Genomic DNA, 15,752 nt, shown 5'->3' with positions numbered 1-15,752 from the left:
CAGATACATGCCTTCTTGCCAAGGGTTTTATATTTGAATTTTGACATCTTTTTATGCACAAAATATTTGGTAGAGGAGTTTGAATAATGTTGTTTGGGTATTTTTGATATACGTATAAGTGAAAATGTATGTAATGTTGTTTAAAATATGAAAATGTGTATTAGAACTAAACTACCAAACAGGACCTTAGAAGTCTAGAGAAAAAAAAGGTTGAATCTAAAGAATTAACAACGTATTAAAATTATTTCTTAAAAAAAAAAAAAATTCATATGTTTTCTTTCATGAATATACCCCTTACCTGACTTTTGGTTGGTTCATAATTATCCATCAAATGGTAGATGAGTTTTTGAAAAAGGATTGCGTAATGAATTTTTACCATATTTTATTTCTAATTGGGATCTGACTGTCCTTCCTTCTACTATGTGATCATGAATGTGGTTTAATGCTTAACTCACAAAGTTTTGTACTACTAGCTTCATATAATTGTCAAGAATCTTGTAGCTGAATTGACACCCCCCTATACACAAAGTGCTTGGAGGTTTAGGGAAGAAATGATTCGAGCTGCAGGGTTAGCAGCATATTGTAATTATCTCTAAAAAAAAAAAATGCTTCACATAATTATGACTCCACAAGGAAATACTATTCAAGATTCTGCTGTTTCATGTTGTTGAATGCATAGGAAAAAAATTAATAAATAAAACCTTCATGGAATTGAATTGAATATATAGGCCTAAATAAAAATAGCCCGAAAATGTCATTTTGGCTTCACGATTTGATTGAATAACTACAATGGAGGGGGAGGTTCCAACTTATGAAATAAATAAAAATAAAAAGCTACTGCAGTATAGTGATTGGTGAAAGCTAGCTTAAGGGCTAAGTTGCTTCAAGATCGCTGAGGCATAAGGAGATGGTGACAGACAGGGCTTTTATTTTTAAAGTTTTTCCCAGGCACAACTTTTATGCTAAAACTTTGACATGAGAAATCATAAGTATAGCTAATTATAACATTATTTAGAGTCGTCATATTTACTCTTTTTATAGTTTGTCACATCAGAATCATGACAAAAGTTGTGGTGTAATTAAAATTGTGTCCACAGATTTTCTCTTTTTTTACTTGGTTTTATTTCTTGGCCCTGCCCTATCATTAACCCCTGTTTTTTAAGAATAGAAGACTCATTAGCCTTTTTCTTGTTCCAACCACTAATTGTGACCTTTATTACAAATTCTCATACTTTCAAATGACGTAGTTGAGGTAAACTTACAAATTTTTAAAAATTGATAATTAATAATTAATAATGTAAATTATAATTTATACTCATAAAGTTTGAGATAGTTTTAATATTATCTCTTAAATTTTCAAAGTTTTAATCCACGCCTATAAGTGTGGGTTTGGATTCGCGTTTCCAAATCCACGTTTGCATTTTCTGCCATCCATTTTTTTTTTTTTTAGCGTGTTAACAGTAATATCACATGTGAATATTGTGCAGGAGACAAAAAGCAATGTTCACATACTGTTCACGGATCCCACGATACTATTCACCCATTTAAAAATTATTTTGCTACAATGTTTTCAGTTTCAGCAAAAATAAGTTGTATCCAACCGGACCCTAACATTACATAGCTTTTGGATTAAAGTCTTTTTGTCTATGTCTTGTGCTGAAATAATTCGTTTAGTGTCACTTCAACTCAAGATGAAATAGTTTCTTTATTCAAAATTACATCATTTACACATTATGATGTTTCTAATGAAGATATCAAAAGTTCAAATTTCCACTTCCCTATTATAACTATTGAATTATAATTATAAGAAAATAAAAATAAAAGCCTACAACATTTGTGTTTTAAACTTTGTGAGATATTTTCTATAAATTACAAATATACTAAATATGTAAGATGTTGAAGAGCTATAGCTATATCTGGTTGAGTAGTAAGGTTATGGAAGGAAGGTCAGAAGATGTTGAATTTCCAAAGGACGACATGTCACCACCGGCCATCCCCATATTTGGTATCACCGAGGATTAACGAGATCAAGACATTTTTTTTATAAAAGATGATGTCAATAAAAATCTCCATATTCGATCTCACCCAAGTTGTTTTCTATTTTTGTTTCCCATTTATGCTACATATTTGTAACTATTTTATTCCTTTAGTTTTACAAAAGTTGGGTTCATTTTCCTTCCCCTATTATCATAAGGAAAAAATAAGTATTCAAAATTTGATATTTTGGATTCTATTTTTATTGTTTTTTTTTTCTTATATTTATGCTTCAACTTTTTAACTATAGTTAGAATTCTCTTAGCTTTGCAAAATAAATATTTTTTGGATTTCCTTCTCTATTTTTTATATCCTTTCATTTATAAAATAAAAACAAATAAAATAAAATAACTTTTCAGCAATCAGCACACTAAAAAAATGGTTTTTTTATATATAAAAAAAAATTAATGATTGTAGTTAATATAAACCTGTATATAAAGAAATCTTAAAGTGGAAACTTAATTACAGTATTACATCAAAGTTAGGCTTAATAATAAGATTGAAAGAAAAAGATTTATCCATTATATAGTTTATATAATTTGGACTTTTATAAAATCAGTGAATATACAATTTCGCCTTTTTCATGTATTGATACTATGTAGTGCATGTCATAAAAATAAAATGTGACAAGAGCTATAAAAAAAAAATTAAAGGATTGAACGCTTAATCGTTTTCTCAAAAAAAAAAAATAAAGAAAAAAGAATGAATAACTGAAAAAGGGTCCCGATAATTAGTGCTCTAAGGACGTTTGTTGATAAACCATTGTAAGAAAAATTTTGAAACCATTTTCATAAAAAATATATAAAAATTATAAAGAAAAAGTTAGTTAATTTTTTTCTTTTTCCATAAAATATTTTTAAAAATAGTTCCTAGATCAATACTTTTAATTATGATATCCATTAACTTTTTCCATAAAAAAAAAAAAACCAAAAATTGGAGGGGATAACAACTAACGAGTACCATGAAGAGGAAGATTATCGTGTTGCGTGAAACCCACAAGAGCAGAGTATGAGAATGAGAGAAGACGTTTGCACTATTTGTTCATGGACTTGAGTGATTTCCATTATTATCATATTAGTCATGTTAGAGAAAGCATATGGAAAAATCATACTTAATATACTGCTAGGGAAGGACTCAGGATTTCAAGCTGGGGGTGGAGATAAGCAAAAAAAAAAAAAAAAAAAAAAAAAAAAAAAATTATAAATACACATTCATATAGTATTAAAAAACTATCAACTAAAATAAATACACAAAAATCATTGTTTTTTAATATATTAAGATACAATCATCTATCAACAAAAACAAAAGACATGAAACACTATTGTTTCTTAATACAATCATCTATGAAAAGGGAACTCGATGCTCTTTTAAATCTTCAAAATCATTTATAATTGAATCCAAACTAAATGTCAAAGCTACATCCTTTTCAATGTATAAATTTAGTATTTTTCACTTCTTTTCAATTTATAAATTTATCTAATTTAGCATTATGAGTTAACAATAAGCACAAGTGAATCATTGTTATTTTTTTAAATTTGTGTGACAATTTACTATATTATATGATTTGTTTTTGTCTTTTGTCTTTGGTCTTTGTATCTCTGCTTTTATTTATCTCTTTGTCTTGGTCTTGTCTCCATATTTCTGACACTCACCCACTCCCACTACCAACACTACGAATTTGTTATGGACTACCGCCAAAAACTTTTCCTAACTTTACCATTTTTTCTTCTATGGCTTGTCCCTGTTATTGCCCAACTACCAGTCACCAAACAATCAAACACTACACCGATATATTCTCTCTCTCTTATCTATATAATATAAGAGAAAGAGTCACAAACACAGAGTCACAAAGCCAAAAAGCCCAAAAAAAAAAAAAAAAAAAAAACCACAAGCACAAATTCAATTCATAATCATCAATATCAGTTCATCACTATTAGTAAAAACACAAACACCACAAGTTCACAAGCACAGGTTGTTAGATTCTGAGATTCACAAACAATCAAACATTATATTAGGTTTTGAAGGATAGATTAAATACTTGTGCTGGAGCAACGAAGCTGGGTTGGGTAGATCAAGCAATCGGTGGGAAGATGGGTCTCACGTTGGCGTGGTGGCATTGGTGAGTGGCCGTTTGGGTTTGCGACAGCTGGCAGAGACTGGGATGGGTTTGCGAGATGGGTCTCGCGTGATGGCGGCATGGGCTGCGAGATGGGTCTCGCTCGCGTGGTGGCAGCGTCACAACGTGAGCGACAGCAAGATGGTCTCTCTTGCCTCTCAGTTTCTCTTTGTACTACTCTCTAAGTCTGTCTCAATGTCTCGTCTCTCACTCTCTATCTCGCCTCTGACTTTCTCCTCTCTTTTTTTCCAATACAATTTGGAGTATCCATAGATTATATTGTTCCCAACAAAATGAATTTGGATTTAGGATCCTCAAATACACTGTCCTAGCATAACTCACTCTTCCCGACTTATATTGTAATTGTAACTAGAAAATAAAGTTATGTAATCTTCTCTATCTTAAATTGAATCAAAACCTTGTAAAAAACTTTCCAACAAATAAGTGGGTCTATAGAAAGCATCACAAGTAATTTTAAAGATAATTGTCACTTTCTAATGAAACTTATTTCTATACTATTAAAAGTAATTGAGCATTGAAATTAAATTATCCCTTAGATGGTGACATGAACTAATATTTTGTAACATATAAATTCTAATTAATTGTGATGGGTAGTCTAGACTCTAAAGAACAGAATTTTCAAGGAGGAAACTTATGGATTTTGAGTCTGTGAGTAGATAAAACTCATACAATCAACCTAAAGCCCATTATTATTAACTCACGAGCCATCCAAGCCCACTGGCCGCAAGTAAAGCCCACACACTTGAAATAGCCATACAAAATTAATTCAAGATGGGTCCATAACAAGCCCCATGACATAAGCTTCAAAGCCCATCCATACGAATAATAAAGTCCTAAAGCCATTCCATGGAATCAACCAATTGAAGCCCACAAGATTAGCAACAGCCTATGAAAGCCCACAGCTATAACAAGTAAGCTTAAGTACAAGAATTTCCCTCCATCACTAAGGAGAGTAATGGGTTGAAGGGCAAAATGGTCGTTTCGTGTCAATTTGGGCCCACCCAAAATTTGACAAATGAGCTTGGAGCACCTGTAAGACCATTGGGTCTATAGTTTGATGCCATGGGTAAGTAAAAGAACTCATTAAAGCAATAATGCATATATTGTGTTAAAGATTTGTCTACGTTTGGGTGTAACTTAGCTTTTTTTTTAATGAAAATTTTTTGTTAAAAGTGTACTAAAATATACTTATACTTTGAAAAAATGAAAAAAGAAAAAAAAAGTGAGGTTTTAAAAAGTTTTATATAAAATATAAAATATAAAAAACTAGCTTATAATCTAATCCGAAACACACAAAAAGTTTCAGCCAATTTCATCTTTACCTCCATAAAAACAAGGGCCAATTATCATTAATGCAAAGCTGCTGCAACCCTTGATTTCATCAAGTTCAACATGGGGTCTTCCTCTTAAGGAAGCAATTTTTAGGGTGATTAGTTAGCCACGTTGTTGTCCCTGAAAACAAGACATAAGCAATGCCTCCTTTTACGAAGGAACACTATCTATTGAGAAATTGACTCAAATTCTTATAGTGACTTGGAAAGATAATTAGATTTACTTATTGAAGAAGAAAAAATTAAATTTGGTTATTTTCTTGAATTTCCTTGGTGTAGAAGGAAATATTATTCCTTAAAATTTAAGAAAAGTCTATTTCTTATCAAAGAAGTAATACATTCCTTGTGTATCAAGGAATTTGATTTGAAATCTTATAAATAGGCTGTTGCAAAGAATTTGATGGTTTTGGTCCAATGATCCTCCCCTATGAAACGAGGAGAAAAATAATAGAATTGGGCATGAAACCAAAAGAGATAAATGAGATTTTTGCTTAGGAGGTACCCCAAGAAGAGAAACAACAAGGTTTGAGTTTTCTAAAGCACACAAAACAAGGAAAAATTGTGAGGTTTTGATTCATGTTGTGAAGTGAAGAATAGAAAAAAGGCGTTGCTACAATGTGAGGATTGTGAGGAGCAAACTATTGTGTGAAAAGAAGAAGAAACCACAGTGATCAATTACTTCATTCTGTATCAATTGATTGTTCTGCAATAGCAAGCTCTGGGAACCAAATAGATTTCCAGCAGCTTAAACGTTTTTCTTTTCTTCTTTTGTGGGTACTTGAACATTTGGTATTGCTTTGCTCCTTTAAACAACAGTAAGTTTCAAAACTAGGAATAAAGGGCTCTATAACTCAAAATAGCATACCGCTATACAATGGCACAATGCTAATGAAATACTATTGTACATTCTGTACAGAAGATCAATATAAATATTATATACAATACATCCATTTGGGGACTTCTAAAATAATTGATACAACTCACAAAATCATTACAATAACAAGGCTGATAACAAGGTGACATACAAGACCAAAGAAATAACTGGGTGGTCAGGATCATCTAGCATGCCTCGTTAAGTTGGGTGCCCCATCCAGAATTCCATTTTTCAAATCAAAGCATGCAGATAAAAACAATTAAGTAGCTCTTTTTAACATCTCCATAATGGATTCTGGATCCCGGATTTCCTGGCTTTCTTGTGAATCCTCATTCCCCTGTGAAAAATCAACATTAGTGTAAGTCTGGATCCCCGGGCCACGTCCACTACAATCCCTCTCCCTTCCTTGCTGTGCTCGTCTTACTTCCTTTTGATGCTCAGTTAGTTCCAAACTTTTTCTTTTTAACCTTCGAGACAGCTTCTCCTCGTGTTGAAGTTGATTCACTGTATCCTCCACAAACTCTACTCTTTTGGAGCTTATGTTATGGGTTGCAGTCACCCTGTATCTTTGTAAAGCAGTGTTGACTCCTAGTCTAGAGCAACATCTTTCAAGATATGATAAGCTTCTCTTGCGGAGGTTTATTTTTCCATTTCTCGAGAGCTTGTCTATGACATGAAGCAAGCTTTGAGGGTAATCCAACTTGATTTGCTCACCATAAGTGGAATTCCAGAAGGTGATGGTAGGCTCTGAAATGGATGGATTTGGGTGTTCAAGAGTTTTTTCGAGAAGGGGTGCCTGCAATTTGAGGAGTACAGAATCAAAGATGATAGGTGGCTGACTACTTCGCAAACAATTACGGATTTCAGTCCACAAGAGTTGAAGTTGATATTTGGTGCTTTCATCCCATATCTAAACAGGATAGCAATTTTCAAGAAATAGAATCTATGTGTGAAAATATGAAACAAAAGAAGGAAACTTCAAGATCTTGATCACCAACTCCATTGGAAATGTTCTAAAGAAACTTTCAAGGAAGATGACTCCAAATGTTCACTCCACTTTCTTTTATGCAAACATGTTTTCTATACAGACCCCCCTTCCCAAAAAAGAGAAGGAAAATTGAGGGAGAGAAAGTTAAAAGCAGGAGTAAGACTTTAAAAGCATACACCCTCAACATATGGTTCAACTTAAGGGAAAAAATAAATAAAAGAGCATAGTACATGCTTACTTTAGCCACCGTTCATATGTAACTTCAATGAATTATTAGAGATCATGAGTTTCACTATAGTAACAGTATATAAAATTGCTTCAGTTTTGACTGAAAGCATGATCTAATTATAAAGTTCGATGCAAAAACCTAGCTAGTGCACTACCTCAATGAACAAGAGGATATCTTGCTTCATGTGAAGACAACTGATAACGCATGCTAATGCAGAAAATAACCTGGGATTTCATGGCAAAGTTATACAGGCAAAAGGAGATCACATATGTAATGACTCAAGCACAAAGGGCAAGAAGCCAGCTATAAAGTTACCTTGATGTCACAAGAAGACCAGTTGGGGGTTCTGTTGCTAACTTTGTACATAACACCTTCAAATATCTGTATGAAGACATTTGGAAACATGAGCAATGGCAGATGGAAGAGACAAAACACTTGGATAGTGAGAGTTCTGTTTTAGATTAAATCAGTTAGGGCTTGTATTTCTAATTTCTAATGTTTATTTTGTTTGTATTTTTTAATTCAAAACTAAAGAGTTTAGCTCAGATATAATAAAATCTCATACTTTTCAACCCATTTTTTTTTTTTTTTTTTTTTTTATAAAAGAATTTTTGAACTAAACTTGAAAAGGAAACCTACAAAAGAATCAATTTAAATCCCAATTTTTTTGTGGGTTCCAGTTAACTCAACTGGTAAAGTCTCTGATGGTTGAATAAGAGATCTGGGGTTCAATCCCCGCCTACACCAAAAACAGATTGGTGTCTTGGTTTGATGATAAAGAGCTATCATCAGGAGCGAATGCCATAGGTTGAAACTCTCTAAAAAAGTCTCAATTTGTCTGAAATTGATCGAAATTGGACCGAATGGGACCAAAGTGGACTGAAGTAGACTTAATTGGACCGAATAGCAATTGTTTAATTTTTAGGGAGAACAAATTATACATTATATTACAATCACAATTATAAAATAATTATTTATTCCGACGCATCACATGGGTCTAAGAATGCGTGGTCTACGACTAATGTATTTTAAATTTAATGTGCTTTTGTCTATTGATTATAAGCTAGCATTTTACTTAAATTATGTACTGTTTGTGAGTCCCATTTGCTTCTTGCATAAACCATCTTTTTTTTTTCTTTTTTTGCACTCAGCTAGCTTAATTTCTCATCTGGTAGGTAATGTTTATAGATCCACTATAATTATTTTGGTCAAAAAGTTGGGTAAAGTAATTATTTACAAGTCAACGCATTCAAACCACAAGTACAAACACAGAAAACCTAAACACATCGACACAAAATCTTCAGATTGGTGATCTAAAATTGCCAACTTAAACTCACAAACACAGAAAACCCAAATCCAAACCCAGGAATCCTGAGATCGAAGTCCAAAATCATGAAAATGAGGAATGGGTTTCTGTTTCTGTTTCTATGTATATATTTATGCGTGGATGAACATGGTGAGTGGGTTTGAAGAAGAAAGAAAGAAAGAAAGACAAAACTAGGAAGAACAGAGAAAAAAAAAATATATATATATATATATATATATATCCCGTTGGTGGTGGAGTGGGTATGATGAAGAAGAAGAAAAAAAAATGTTGTTGGTGGTGGAGTGGGTATGAAGATTAAAGGAAGAAGAAGTAGAGAAAAAGCAAAAAAGAAAAAAGAAAAAGAAAAAAGAGGAAGTCGATAGAACTCAGTAGAAGAAGAAAGAAAGACTGAAGAAGAAGAAGACAAAAATGTTGTTGGTGGTGGAGTGGGTATGAAGAAGAAAGAAAGAAGTAGAGAAAAGCAAAAAAAAAAAAAAAAAGAAGAAAGAAAGAAGAGGAAGCCAGTGGAACTCAATAGAATAAGAAAGAAAGACTGAAGAAGAAGAAGACAAAAATGTTATTGGTGGTGGAGTGGATATGAAGAAGAAAGAAAGAAGTAGAGAAAAGCAAAAAAAAAAAAAAAATGGAAGCTGGTGGAACTTAGTAGAAGAAGAAAGAAAGAAAGAAAAAGAAAGAATGAAGAAGAAGAAGACAATAATGTTGTTGGTGGTGGAGTAGGTATGAAGAAGAAAGAAAGAAGTAGAGAAAAGCAAAAAAAAAAAAAGGAAGCTGGTGGAACTCAGTAAAAGAAGAAAGAAAGAAAGAAAAAGAAAGAATGAAGAAGAAGAAGACAAAAATGTTGTTGGTGGTGGAGTGGGTATGAAGAAGAAAGAAAGAAGTAGAGAAAAGCAAAAAAAAAAAAAAAAAAAAAAAAAGGAAGGAAGCCAGTGGAACTCAATTGAAGAAGAAAGAAAGGAAAAGAAAGAATGAAGAAGACAAAAATGTTGTTGGTAGTGGAGTGGGTATGAAGAAGAAAGAAAGAAGTAGAGAAAAGCAACAAAAAAAAAAAAGAGAAAAAAAAAAGAAAAAGAGGAGGGCTTTAATAATAATTTAGGTGGCCCATTTAGTGTCCGTTTGTTTCAGCGTTTGAAGCCCAAAACGAGCGTTTTCAAAAAAGCCAGTCCAAAAATAGTGTTTGGTAAGTATAAAACGCAACTTTTTGGAAAAAGTTGCGTTTTATATTTGTGAAGAAACACGCGTTTGAGTTTATGGAGCTCTGGAGGTCCATAAACAAAAAGCTCATGCGCGTTTTGATTTTGATTCGTTGGGCTCTTCCAAAAATTACCAAATTACCCTTGATAAATCATCAGTTCTCATCTCATCTCTCTGCTCTCCTAACAAATTTCAAAATCCAAACACAAAAAAATCTATAACAAATTCCCAATTCATCTCTCTGCTCTCCCAACAAATTTCCAAATCCAAACACAAAAAAATCTATAACAAATTCCCAAATCAACTAAGGAAAAAAAAAAATCAATCCCTTGCAAATTAGGATTCCTCAAAATGCAAAACAAAAAAACATCAGAATATAGAAAAATGATAGAATTACAGGACAAAATTGAAGCCGAATGCGTCAACAACACCGAGCTCTGGGTTCGATCAAATCAGCGAACCCTTCCCAATCAAACCCTCCGACTCTGACTCCGACTCCGACTCCGACTCCGACCCCATTTTCAATCTCCAAGCCCTTCCCTCTTAGCCACTCTCCGTCTCCGAACTCCACCGCCTCATCTTCGTCGCGCACTCCGATGGATTCTACATCGCCAGAACTTGAGTGGAATGCTATCGATTCTGCCAAGAACCAACAGACGAAGTGCTAAGAGAAAAGGAAAAAAAAAAAAAAAAAAGACGAAGAAGGAGAGCTCTGAATGTTTTGGTGTTTGGAGGAATGGCAGGGAAGGAAAAAAAAAGGGAGGAAAGAAGGATAAAAAAGAAAAGAGAACGGGTACGTGTGTGGAGGAGAAATTTAGTGGGAAAAAAAAAAGGAAAAAAAAGAAGAAGAAAGAAATGCCGTGTGGAGGATAAAAAAAGAGGGGAAAAAAAGGAAAAAAGAATAATGAAATATTATCACAATTTTTTCACAATAAATTTTAAGGGGTCGGTTATTATTAGCTAATATTGGTGAGAAAAAAATAATTTTTTTAGAAAGAGAAAAAAATAATTTTAATAATATGTTAAAATTAAAATTAGTATCAATTTTTATCATAATATTTTCACAATATTTTTACAATAAATCTTAAGTGGTAGGTTATTATTAGCTAATATTGGTGAGAAAAAAATAATTTTTTAAGAAGAGAAAAACATAATTTTAATAGCACGTTAAAACTGAAATTAGTATCAATTTTTATCACAATATTTTCACAATAAATCTTAAGTGGTAGGTTATTATTAGCTAATATTTGTGAGAAAAAAATAATTTTTTTAGAAAGAGAAAAATTGATTTAAGTATGATGAAGTAGTTGATTTTTAAGTATGAACCAAACTCACATAAAAAAAAAAAAAAAAAAAAAAAAAGTATGAAATAAACCCTCTTATATATACATTGTCCTTTTTGATAATTTATCCCTTAAACTGTCACTTTTATAAGTGCTAGCCAAACACTCAGTTTTTTTAAAAAGCATTTTTTTACAGTTTTTACTAAACACTCAGCTTTTTGAAAATGCACTTTTTTATTATGCACTTTTTGAAAACTCAATTTTTTCATTATGCACTTTTACAAAAAGCTGAACCAAACTCACTCTTACTCCAGTATTGTCGCCCAAGCCCACATTTTGCCAGCTCTCAGCTCTCAGCTCTCAGCTATCGTTTCATTCACACCAAACAACTTATGAAAGAATAATACAATTCCTATTTCTTCATTACATAGATAGATGCCAGATTTTCTCCTCAACAGTCTCTATCTTGGTTTCTATCGTACTAAGACAAATTCCACAGAAGACTGCTGTCATTGAGAATGATGGAGTCTACTGTCTACAGTACACTCACGCGGAAATGTGAATGTAGTCTACCCGACCAAGACTTTCATCATTGAGAATGACACAATTATCGTTTAATATGGATGGCAATTTCTTATGGAAAATGTTAAGGACTGAATGGAGCATTTGGATAAGAAATAATTTAGGTGGTCCATTTACTCCAGTATTGTCGCCCAAGCCCACATTTTGCCAGCTCTCAGCTATCGTTTCATTCACACCAAACAACTTATGAAAGAATAATACAATTCCTATTTCTTCATTACATAGATAGATGCCAGATTTTCTCCTCAACAGTCTCTGTCTTGGTTTCTATCGTACTAAGACAAATTCCACAGAAGACTGCTGTCATTGAGAATGATGGAGTCTACTGTCTACAGTACACTCACGCGGAAAAGTGATTGTAGTCTACCGGACCAAGACTTTCATCATTGAGAATGACACATTTATCGTTTAACATGGATGGCAATTTCTTATGGAAAATGTTAAGGAGGACTGAATGGAGCATTTGGATAAGAAATGAATAGTGTGTGAGGGCGACGTAGAGATTGGTTTAGAAAATCCCTATTCTCTTTTCTATTTATTTGCTTCTCCAGCGTTACAACAATACAAACTCCAATAGAACATTATGAGTTTATCACTTTCTTTCGTGATGTTCACGCAGTTTCTCTTTCTATTGTCTCTGCTTTCTCTTGTTTCTGCTGGCTCTTTTTCTTCGGTGCAGCCACTATGTCATGATGATGAGAGCTTTGCCTTGTTGCAATTCAAAGAAAGCCTTATCATCAATCAATCCACTTCCGCTTATTCAAAGATTTCGTCGTGGATGGCACAAAGTAGTGATTGCTGCACGTGGGATGGTATTCAATGTGATGAAAACACGGGTCATGTGATCAGCCTTGACCTCAGTAACAGTTCTCTTTATGGTTCTATCAACTCCAGTAGCAGCCTCTTCCAGCTTGTTCACCTTCAAAAGCTTAATCTCTCCATCAACAACTTCAATCACTCTGAAATCCCTGTTGGAGTAAGACGGCTTTCAAAGCTTACTTACCTTGACCTCTTTTATTCTGGATTTTCAGGTAAGATCCCATCAGAAATTTTACAACTCTCTAAGTTGGTTTCCCTAAACCTCGCTCTGAATCCATTGAAGCTCCACAAGCCTGGTCTCAAAAGTATAGCTGAGAAGTTAACAAACTTAGAAGAACTAATTCTGAGTGAGGTGGACATATCGTCCACTGTACCCAGTATCTTGGCAAACTTATCTTCTTTAACAACTATTTCTCTTAGAGATTGTGGTTTGCATGGTGAGTTTCCAACTGGAATTTTTCAGCTACCAAATCTCAAGTCTCTCAATGTGCGTTCCAATCCAAAACTCACTGGTCGTGTACCAGAGTTTAATAGAAGTAGCCCCCTTGAAGTTTTGAGACTTGCGGGCGCAAGTTTCTCTGGAAAGCTACCAGATTCAATGGGTAACCTCCAGTCCTTATATGAATTGGATGTTAGTAGTTGCAATTTCTCTGGACCAATACCATCGTCATTTGCTAACCTGACAAAGCTCTCGTATCTAAATCTTTCAGAAAACATTTTCAACCGTGGGACTCTCTCTTGGGTTGGTAAGCAAACCAAACTCACCATGTTACTTCTAGCAAATATTAGTTTATATGGTGATATCCCGTTTTCTATTGGAAACCTGACTAAACTTACATCATTAGTACTTGGTCGGAATGAATTAACCGGTCCTATCCCATCGTGGCTAGCAAACCTCACCCAACTAAATACTCTATGGTTTCCATACAATAAATTGTGTGGTCCAATTCCAACATCTATTTCCAGCCTTTTGAATCTTCATATTTTAGATTTGTATTCAAATAACTTGAGTGGCACAATAGAATTTGACTTGTTTCGAAAGCTCAATAACCTCTCCAATCTCGATTTATCTTATAACAATCTTTCATTGGTTATTGATCCTAGCTAGTACCAATTCCACCTTTCAAAAATTTAAGGTATTAGGACTGGGTTCTTGCAACTTAAGTGACTTCCCAGAATTCCTTCGAAACCAAGATCAGTTGGAAGTTTTGGAACTTTCTCAAAACAACATTCATGGCCATATACCAAAATGGATCTCTAACATGAGTATAAACACTCTCATGTTTTTAAGCATGTCAGGAAACTCACTCACAGGGTTTGATCAAACCCCAAATACTTTCCCTTGGCGTAGTCTACAAATTTTGAACCTTCTAAACAACAAGCTTCAAGGGGCACTGCCAATTCCACCTCCGTCCATCTTAGCCTATTCTGTCTCTAACAATATGTTGACTGGAGACATCTCTCAAATGATTTGTGAACTAAGTTCTCTTTCTTATCTTGATGTTTCATACAACAATTTGAGTGGCTTCCTTCCCCATTGTTTAGGAGACTTGAGAAACCTTTCCGTTCTTAATCTCCAATACAACAACTTTCATGGTAGCATTCCTCAAATATTCATAGAAGGATGCAAATTGGAGATGATCCAATTGAGTCAAAATCGTTTTGAGGGGTCTTTACCGAGGTCATTGGCTAATTGTACAATGCTGGAATTTTTTGATATTGGAAACAATCATATAATTGATTTTTTCCCCTCTTGGTTGGGCATTCTTCCAGAGCTAAGGGTTCTCATTTTGCAATCAAATGGAATCCATGGTTTTATTGGAAAACCTGATACAATTCAAAAATTTCCAAAATTACAAGTAATTGATGTCTCGAACAATAGTATTAGTGGTAAGTTGCCATCTGAATATTTCCAAATTTGGAAAGCCATGCAAAGCTTTGATGCAAGTCACTTAACGTATATGCAAGCAAATGGTCAGCTGCAAAAACATGTAAGCAATGGTTGGTCAATGACGTCATATGCCTACTCAATGGCATTGACAAACAAAGGTATAAAGACAAAATATTTGAAAATCCAAGATTTCTTCATGGCCATTGATCTATCAGGCAACAAGTTTGAAGGAGAAATTCCAAAAAATTTAGGGAATCTAAAAGCGCTTCACATGCTTAACCTTTCCAACAATATTCTTACTGGTTTTATCCCCTCATCCTTGGCAACCTTAACAAACCTAGAATCACTAGACCTTTCTCAAAATATGCTAGTTGGAGAGATTCCTCCACAACTAGTGGAGCTCACCTTCCTTGCTTTCTTGAATGTGTCTCATAATAATCTTACTGGACCTATACCACAAGGGAAACAATTTCTCACATTTCAAAACAGTTCATTTGATGGAAATGTTGAATTGTGTGGAAGCCCATTGTCCAAAAGATGTGCCAATTCGGATGACCCACCAACACCACCTTCAAATTTTGAAGCAAACCAAGGCTCAAAGTTTTCATTTGAGTTTGGCTGGAAGGTAGTTGCGATGGGATATGGATCTGGATTTATAGTTGGTGTTTTTGTTGGACAAATTATAATCACAAGGAAGAGTGGTTGGTTTATAAAGTCTTTTGCAATTGGCCATCTGACAGGAAGGGTGAAGTGGAGGAGACATCAAAAAAAAAATTTAGTTGGGTAAGAATTTTCCCTTATAAATAAACCCACGCATATGTTCCATTACTAGTTTTTCCATTTTATTTCAGGAGTTTGAGAGGTGTATTTGATAATTTATCGTACTAGATAATGTTTGTTGTCTACTCAATGTAATATGTTTTTGTGGTGCTATTCTTACAGCACCTTTTCCTTTTGGTGACCCTGGTTTTGTAATAAATGATAAAATGGTGTTGTGTTTTAAATTTAAAAACTTGAGGAAATAATGAACAAAGCCTATTTGTCACGCCCCAACCCCAAAGGGTCC

The 15,752-nt window shown here is 33.7% G+C and overlaps 1 protein-coding gene and 1 pseudogene across 3 annotated transcripts; one reads left to right on the top strand and one right to left on the bottom strand.

Annotated features, from left to right (window-relative positions):
* Nucleotides 1–6,322: 6,322 nt before the first annotated feature.
* On the bottom strand, nt 6,323–8,148 carry LOC126708773 (uncharacterized). Of its 3 annotated transcripts, none has more exons than XR_007649263.1 (2): nt 7,909–8,148; nt 6,323–7,817 (listed from the first exon to the last, which is right to left on the bottom strand). XR_007649263.1 is itself a non-coding variant. In XM_050408708.1 (2 exons), exons 1-2 carry the CDS (start codon nt 7,996–7,998, stop codon nt 6,636–6,638), a joined length of 741 nt encoding a protein of 246 aa, XP_050264665.1. In that variant the 5' UTR covers nt 7,999–8,109; the 3' UTR covers nt 6,350–6,635. The 3 variants fall into 3 exon arrangements, 2 of the variants coding, with proteins under 2 accessions (XP_050264665.1, XP_050264666.1); XM_050408708.1 differs by having other exon boundaries at nt 6,350–7,286; nt 7,909–8,109; XM_050408709.1 differs by having other exon boundaries at nt 6,350–7,172; nt 7,909–8,105.
* Nucleotides 8,149–11,720: 3,572 nt separating this feature from the next.
* On the top strand, nt 11,721–15,653 carry LOC126708769 (receptor-like protein 7; annotated as a pseudogene).
* Nucleotides 15,654–15,752: the final 99 nt, after the last annotated feature.

The sequence above is a fragment of the Quercus robur genome, chromosome 12, assembly GCF_932294415.1.
Source record: "Quercus robur chromosome 12, dhQueRobu3.1, whole genome shotgun sequence".
NCBI lineage: Eukaryota > Viridiplantae > Streptophyta > Magnoliopsida > Fagales > Fagaceae > Quercus > Quercus robur.
This window is presented reverse-complemented; position numbering and strand designations above follow the sequence as displayed.